Source organism: Stomoxys calcitrans, chromosome 5, assembly GCF_963082655.1.
Source record: "Stomoxys calcitrans chromosome 5, idStoCalc2.1, whole genome shotgun sequence".
NCBI lineage: Eukaryota > Metazoa > Arthropoda > Insecta > Diptera > Muscidae > Stomoxys > Stomoxys calcitrans.
In genome coordinates, this window is record NC_081556.1 from 134,129,966 (window position 1) to 134,138,318 (window position 8,353).

The 8,353-nt window shown below is 39.8% G+C and overlaps 1 protein-coding gene across 1 annotated transcript; it reads right to left on the reverse strand.

Annotated features, from left to right (window-relative positions):
* Positions 1 to 1,253: 1,253 nt before the first annotated feature.
* LOC131998000 (REST corepressor 1-like) lies at positions 1,254 to 2,192 on the reverse strand. The gene is made up of 2 exons (XM_059369951.1): positions 1,656 to 2,192; positions 1,254 to 1,463 (listed from the first exon to the last, which is right to left on the reverse strand). Exons 1-2 carry the CDS (start codon positions 2,190 to 2,192, stop codon positions 1,254 to 1,256), a joined length of 747 nt encoding a protein of 248 aa, XP_059225934.1.
* Between the last annotated feature and the right edge of the window lie 6,161 nt (positions 2,193 to 8,353).

Below are 8,353 nucleotides of genomic sequence, written 5' to 3' on the forward strand. Positions count from 1 at the left end.
TGAAATTTTGCACGACGTGTTTCAAAATCACTTCAAACATTTGTGCGAAGTATGGTTCAAATCGTTCCATACCCTGATATAGCTGCCATATAAACCGATCTGGGATCTTGACTTCTTGAGCCTCTGGAGGGCTCAATTCTCATCCAATATGACTGAAATTTTGCAAGTGGTGTTTCGGTATCACTTCCAACATTTGTGCGAAGTATGATCCAAATCGGTGCATAACCTGATATAGCCTCAATATAAATCGATCTTGGATCTTGACTTCTTGAGCCTCTAGAGGGCGCAATTCTCATTCAATTTGACTGAAATTTTGCACGTGGTGTTTCGGTATCACTTCTAACATTTGTGCGAAGTATGGTCCAAATTGGTTCATAATCTGGTATAGCTGTCATATAAACCGATCTTGGATCTTGACTTCTTGAGCCAATAGAGCGCGCAATTCTCATCCGATTTGGCTGAAATTTCGCATGACGTATTTTATTATGACTTTCAACAACTGTGCCATATAAAGTTCAAATCGGTTCATAACCTAATCATCAAATTATTATCGGATTTGGTGAAATTTTGTTCGACGGATCCTCCCATGACCATCAACATACGTGTTTATTATGGTCAGCTCCCGTATAAATCGATCTCTCTATTTTACTTCTTGAGCCCTCAAAGGCCGCAATTCTTATACGAATTGGGTGACATTTTACACAGGTCTCCAACATATTGTATAATTTAATTGTGGTCCGAACCGGACCATATCTTGATATCGCTCTAATAGCAGAGCAAATCTTTTTTTGTATCCTTTTTTTGCCAAAGAAGAGATGCCGGAAAAAGATCTCGACAAATGCGATCCATGGTGGAGGGTATATAAGATTCTGCCCGGTCGAATTTAGCACGCTTCTACTTGTTCAAGGTGTAACCAGCCAAATAGAATGTTGCATATGGTTAGAATATCGGCAACCTTTTATTAAAATGTGGTTTCCATACTCGAATTTAATTCGGTAGGCAATTAAAAATGGCAAACTGATGTTTTGATTTATTTTAAACTACAGCTTTCGTGTAACACACAAGAAGCTATGCATGTCTTCCCACAGTTATTATAAAATTAAATTATGATAATATCAAATTGCCACTTAATAACTTATTTTTAAAATATTATATTAAAAAGCTTTTGACAGATGTCGTATAAAATGCTAAATTTGGCATACGCTAATTCAGTTGTATTTGATTAACCCAAAGTTATAGAATAGTTGGAAACTTCAGGCTATGAAGTTTTCTTTGTGGGCCATAACAATTCTGGTTGCGGTGACTATCATAGCTGGTCCCAAAATGTTTGTGGAGGGGACGACATATCGCGAAATTGGGGTGGATGGAGTGAAGTATGGCGGCGGCAGACTTGCAGGTGGATATGGGGGAGGATATGGTGGAGGATATGGCGGAGGAGGTCGTGGTGGAGGAAAAGGACACGGCTGATAATAAAGAGGAAATATTTAAATAAAAATTAAAAAAATATGTGATGTATATTTAAAAAAGTATCAAACATGTTTGTTAATGGATAAGGAGTATCATTACAATTATTTTTTAGACTAAAACTAAAATTATTTTTCACCGAAAATTGTTTTATTTTCAAGAAAAGATTTAAGAAGACCACATCAGTCTACATTTTTGTATATGCTGGAACAATAAACATTTGACTCTTTCTTCTCTTTGGTAATTACTTTACATTCATTCTGAGTTGGCTTCTTAATTGAGTAGTAATATTCCACTAGGCTTGTTGTAGATTTATTTGGCAAAAGCCGTTTTTGAATTCGATTAAATCTTTTGCCATACATTTTCAAGCCTTGTCGAAATAGAATTTTGTCTTCAATTGACCATTCATTGTTGGTCCTTTGAAGGAGTTGCATTTGCTGTTGTGCTTGCTTCAAGTTGTGGTTGTAGTATAACAAAATTCCCAATGCTTGTTCCTCATTAAATCCATGCTGTATTTTTGCCATTGAAATAAAATTATGAATCTCCTTTTCTTTAATGGAGTTGTTTGAAGGTGGTGACCATACCAACACATCAAGAGGAGCATAAGTTTCGAAATTTTTGTTTGCTTCAGGGCAAATTGCTTGAAATTGGGTACCAACTCGAATACTGGTTTTATCAGCTTTCTTATGTTGAAATGATTCTTCTTTATATTGGCGATTATTAGCCATGTGTTGCGCAATTTTTTTTAACATCAACTCTTAGCTTAAGAAGTTGTCAGGTTTTTGTATTGCTAAATAGATTCTATTCGAGATCTTTTAAATCAACTTAAAAATTATATAGGTGCAATACCAAAACATTGACATAAAAGGAAAAGCCTCCTACTATTTTAAAAATTAATAAATATGTATTTTTAACAAGAAAGAGCGTGCTAAGTTCGGCTGGGCCGAATCTTATATACCCTCCACCATGGATTGCATTTGTCGAGTTATATGCGCGGTATCTCTTTTTAGGGAAACATAGAATATTGAATAAGAACTGTTATCCTATTGGAGCTATATCAAGTTATAATACGATTCGGACCATAAATGAATGATGAACATTGTAGAAGTCATTATGAAATATTTCAGTGCATTCGGATAAGAATTGCGCCTTGTAGGGGCTCAAGAAGCAAAATCGGGAGATTTATATGGGAGCTGTATCAAGCTATTGATCGATTCAGACCATATAAGACACGTATGTTGAAGTCATGTCATGAGAGAAGCCGTTGTACAAAATTTCAGCCAAATCGGATGAGAATTGCGCCCTCTAGAGGCTTAAGAAGTCAAGATCCCAGATCGGTTTATATGACGGCTATATCAGGTTTTAAACCGAGTTGAATCATACTTGGCACAGTTATTGGAAGTCATAACAAAATATCTCATGCAAAATTTCGGCCAAATCGGATGAGAATTGCGCCCCCTAGGGGCTCAAGAAGTCAATATCCAAGATCGGTTTATATTACAGCTATACCAGATTATGAACCGAATTGTATCATACCTAACACAGTTGTTGGAAGTGATACCAAAACACTATGTGCAAAAATCTCAGCCAATTCGGATGAAAATTGCGCCCCCTAAAAGCTCAATAAGTCAAGATCCCAGATCGGTTTATATGACGGCTATATCAGGTTTTAAACCGAGTTGAATCATACTTAGCACAGTTATTGGAAGTCATAACAAAATATCCCATGCAAAATTTCAGTCAAATCGGATGAGAATTGCGCCCTCTAGAGGCTCAAGAAGTCAAGATCCAAGATCGGTTTATACGGCAGCTATACCAAAACATGGACCGATTTGGCCCATTTATAATCCCAACCGACCTAACCTAATAAAAAGTATTTGTGCAAAATATCAAGCGGCTAGCTTTACTCCTTCGAAAGTTAGCATGCTTTCGACAGACAGACGGACGGACGGACGGACAGACAGACATACGGACATGGCAAGATTGACTTAAAATGATACGATCGAGAATATATATGCTTTATGGGGTCTTAGACGCATTTTTCGAGGTGTTACAAACAGAATGATGAAATTAGTATACCCTCATCCTATGGTGGAGAGTACAAACACTAGGTGGAACTTTTGCAATAAGTTGCGTATACGCCAATTGTAAATAAATGTAAATTTAATTTAAAGGTGGGTGATTTCAAACTTATTACGGAAAAATTAATTTGTTTAAAGATTTTTTACTTGATAGTAAGGATAGATCGGGTTGAAAAGAGGGTGCAGATATTAATCCGCCCCATGCCACTATGAACATTCACCTAAGCCAGTAATCGCCTTGTTGTGCGCTCTAACTACAAAAAAAGTAACCTCTAAAAAGGAAATTTTGAGTTAGAAAGTCCGTGGTATTTACAAAATCTCTAATTGTGTTCAATACCACTCCCCTAAGTTGGTTCATGTCTGATATTGTGTCCCCACCTAAGTACCGGTATCTGTTGGACGCGAAAGCCGGGCAATGACAAAGGAAATGCTCCAACGTCTCATCATCTCCTCCGCATGCCCTACACATGCTATCACTTGCCGCACCGATTTTACATAAGTGAGCTCGTAGTCCTATGTGTCTCGTTATGATACCAAAAGCTATACTGACCTCCTTCTTGCTTCCTTTCAGTAATAACCTAGTCTTCTCACGATCTGGATCCCCCCAGAGGATTTTCGCCGTCCTACCGACCGTTTCGCAGTTCCACAATGTTGCATGTGCATTTGTTGGCCACTCCCTTAACTCGGACTGCGTCTACCCGAAAGGCTTCGGGTTAACTAAGTTTTTCGACGGCAATCCTCTGGCCTTCACCACCAAATCGTCTGCCCTTTCATTTCCCCTTACTGCGTTATGGCCCAACAACCAAACGATGCGGATTTTGCCATCCTCAGAGAAGGCGTTAATCTCCTTCTCACACTGCAAGACTGTTCGTGACCTTACCGTCCTGGTTGTTATTGCCCTTATGGGAATTTTACTGTCGGTAAAGATGTTCACACTCGACGTCCTCGCGTTAGTACCACACCACTTCATGCATTCCGTGATCGTCCGAATCTCCGCCTGCAGGGCTATATTATGGTCAGGCAGTCTAAAACAGATCTCAGTCCCTGGGTTCTCAATGCAAACCCCCAGGCCCAATCTGTCCTCTAGCTTTAATCCATCCGTGTAACATGATCTTCCAGATGGCAATACTAGGGTCCGTCAATCCAAGACTGTGTCGATGGCAGCAGGGCCTCGCACTCGACTTTAAGGTTCATCTCAGGTATCCGATCGGAAACCTCTTCCCTTCCTTCCAGGTTTCCTATCGTCGCCTAGATTATACCGCGATGGTATGAGCTGCTCCCATCCTCAATCCTTTCTCACATCGCTTTAAGTCGCATAGCCGAAGGGGCTGCCTCACACTTGATTTGTATGTCAATGAGTCGGATATCTAGAATAGTCTCTAGTGTTCTAGTGGGCGTGGCCTCATGGCTCCGCCTATGCCAAGACAACATGTTCTCTGAACCTGTTGTATGGTTCTTATGTTTCACTTTTTCTCCATAGCAGTCCACCAAACTATTGAGGCGTAAGTAAGTATTGGTCTTATCACTCTCCTGTAGAGCGAGTGGACTATCCTAGGATTCAGGCCCTATTTCGAGACGGCCCATCTACATAGTGCCCAACATCTGTGAGCCTTCTCAGTATGCTCCTGAATGTGACACTTCCAATTCAGTTTCCGGTCCAAGATCACGCCTAAGTATTTGACCTTGTCAGATATCGAAGTCGTCTAATTGAGGAAATGTGGTGCGTCAAATTGGCCCACCTTCGTCTTTCACGTGAACAGGCATATTACAGTCTTCTCTGGGTTAACATAGAGACCTCTGGGTCTAGCCCAGTCATATGCCACATGATAGAAAAAAACTTTTATTTTAAAGATTGTCAGGTTTCACTAAAAGTAGATAGAGTTCTCCTTGTCATACCCACCACCGAAGGATGGGGATATATTAATTTTGTCATTCCGTTTGCAACACATCGATATATCCATTTCCGACCCTATAGATAAATCTCAGACAGCGTAAAAATCTAAGACGATCTACCCCTGTCCGTCCGTCTGTCTGTTGAAATCACTCTACAGTCTTAAAAAATAGAGATATTGAGCTGAAACTTTGCACAGATTCTTTTTTTGTTCATAAGCAGGTTAAGTTCGAAGATGGGCTATATCGGACCATATCTTGATATAGCCCTCATATAGACCGAACCGCCGATTTAGGGTCTTAGGCCTATAAAAGCCACATTTATTATCCGATTTTGCTGCGATTTGGGACAATGAGTTTTGTTAGGCCCTTCGCTACCTTTCTTCAATTTGGCCCAGATCGGTCCAGATTAGAATATATCTGCCATATAGACCGATCTCTCGATTTTAGGTTTTGGGCCCTTAAAAGGCGCATTTATTGTTCGATGTTGCTGAAATTCGGGACAGTAAGTTAAGTTAAGCCTCTCGATGTACTTCTGCAATATGGCACAGATCGGTTCAGATTTGGATATAGCTGCCACGTAGACCCATCTCTCGATTTAAGGTCCAGTCCATAAAAGGCGCATTTATTGTCCGATGTCGCCGAAATTTTGAACAGTAAGTTGTGCTAGGCCCTTCGACAATCTTCTTCAATTTGGCTCAGATCGGTCCAGATTTGGATATAACTGACATATAGACCAATATCTCGATCTAAGGTTTTGGGGTCATAAAGGACGCATTTATTGTCTGATTTCGCTGAAATTTGGATAGTGACTTATGCTAGTCTTTTGCGATATCTGTGTTCTAAATGGTTCAGATTGGTCTATATTTGAATACAGCTGCTATGGGTGCCTACATAATGTACTTTTCACCGGATTATAACGAAATGTGGTTTAAATATATACCCATATATTTTCAAAGGGATTTATAAATGGTTTATTCTTTAAATTTTGTGCATCCTTAAAGGTAATCCCAGGATGAAGTCTGCTCTACCTCAGCCGTAGATATAACCACTTTACAGACTTCCATCAGCAGTCTAAGGTCATGCTTCCTCAGTTCCCCGAAATACTCGGTGCCAGGGCCCTTGCCATGCTACAACCTATAGCAACACCCCACGCCTCATTCGAGTGATCATTGTAGAAGACGTCGACTCTACCAAAAAGCTTGCATAGAGAAGGGCTTACTATTGCCGTAGCTTGATATGCACCAACCAGCCATCCAGATCACCCTGCTCCTGGATCAGATCAAAAAAATGTGTTTGCAATTTTTAATGGTTAGAGCTGAGGAATTCACGAGATCATATGCAATTTTAAGACCTTAGGTGGTTCGGACGCCTCTTGGCAGGCAACTAAAATTGATCACCTCGGCATTTCCAAAATTTTTTTGGGCTGCCCAATCTTAATTTGTGGTCCGATTTTCAAAATTATTTTTTTGCTGGATAGTGCACAAAAATTTGGCTTGATGTCTGCAACATCTATTCTGGTCTAGGGTATTTTCGAGTTAATTTTTATACCCTCCACCATAGAATGGGGGTAAACTAATTTCGTCATTCTGTTTGTAACACCTCGAAATATGCGCCTAAGACCTCATAAAGTATATATATTCTTGATCGTCAGGTCATTTTAAGTCGATCTAGCCATGTCCGTCCGTCCGTCTGTCTGTCGAAAGCACGCTAACTTTTGAAGGAGTAGAGCTAGCCGCTTGAAATTTTGCACAAATACTTCTTATTGGTGTAGATCAGTTGGGATTGTAAATGGGCCAAATCGGTCCATGTTTTGATATAGCTGCCATATAAACCGATCTTGGTCCTTGACATCTTGAGCCTCTAGAGGGCGCAATTCTCCTCCGATTTGACTGAAATTTTTCACGATGTGTTTTGATATCACTTCCAACATTTGTTCCAACCCTGATATAGCTGCCATATAAACCGATCTTGGGTCTTGACATCTTGAGCCTCTAGAGAGCGCAATTTTCATCCGATTTGGCTGAAATTTTGCATGAGATGTTTTGTTATGACTTCCAATAACTGTGTTAAATATGATTCAAATCCGTCCATAACCTTATATAGCTGCCATATAAACTGATCTTAGGTCTTGACTTATTGAACTTTTGGAAGGCGGAATTCTTATCTGATTTGACTGAAATTTTGCACATAGTGTTTTGATATCTTTAAATCGGTTCATAACCTGATATAGCTGCCATATACTTCTTGAGCCTCTAGAGGGCGCAATTCTCGTCCAATTTAACTGAAATTTTGCACGTAGTGCTTTGGTAGCACTTGCAACAACTACTCTAAGTATGGTTTTAATCGGTCCATGTTTTGATATAGCTGATATAATGACCGATCTTGGGTCTTGACTTCTTGAGCCTCTAGGGGGCGCAATTCTCGTCCGATTTAACTAAAATTTTACTCGTAGTGTTTAAGTATCACTTTCAACAACTGTGCTAAGTATGATTCAAATCGGTTCATAATCTGGTATAGCTGTCAGATAAACCGATCTTAAAACTTGACTTCTTGAGCCAATAGGGCAGGCAGTTCTCATCGGTTTTGGCTGAAATTTTGCATGAGGTGTTTTGTTATGACTTCCAATAACTGTGCTAAGTATGGCGTAAAACGGTATAGAACTTGATATGGCTGCCATATTAACCGATCTGGGATCTTGACTTCTTGAACCTCTAGAGGGCGCAATTCTCATCCGATTTGGCTGAACTTTTGTACAACGGCTTCTCTCATGGCCTTCAACATACGTTTCTGATATGGTCTGAATCGATTATTGCTTGATACAGCTCCCATGTAAACCTATCTCCCGATTTTGCTTCTTGAGCCCCTACAAGGCGCAATTCTTTCCGAATGAACTGAATGACTTCTACAATGTTCAG

Coding starts and splice junctions, on each gene's coding strand:
- LOC131998000 (XM_059369951.1), bottom strand. CDS start 2,192: ATGGCTAATAATCGCCAATATAAAGAAGAATCATTTCAACATAAGAAA. Junction 1,464..1,655: donor GTTCCAGCATATACAAAAAT/GTAGACTGATGT, acceptor CTTTATTATCAG/CCGTGTCCTTTTCCTCCACC.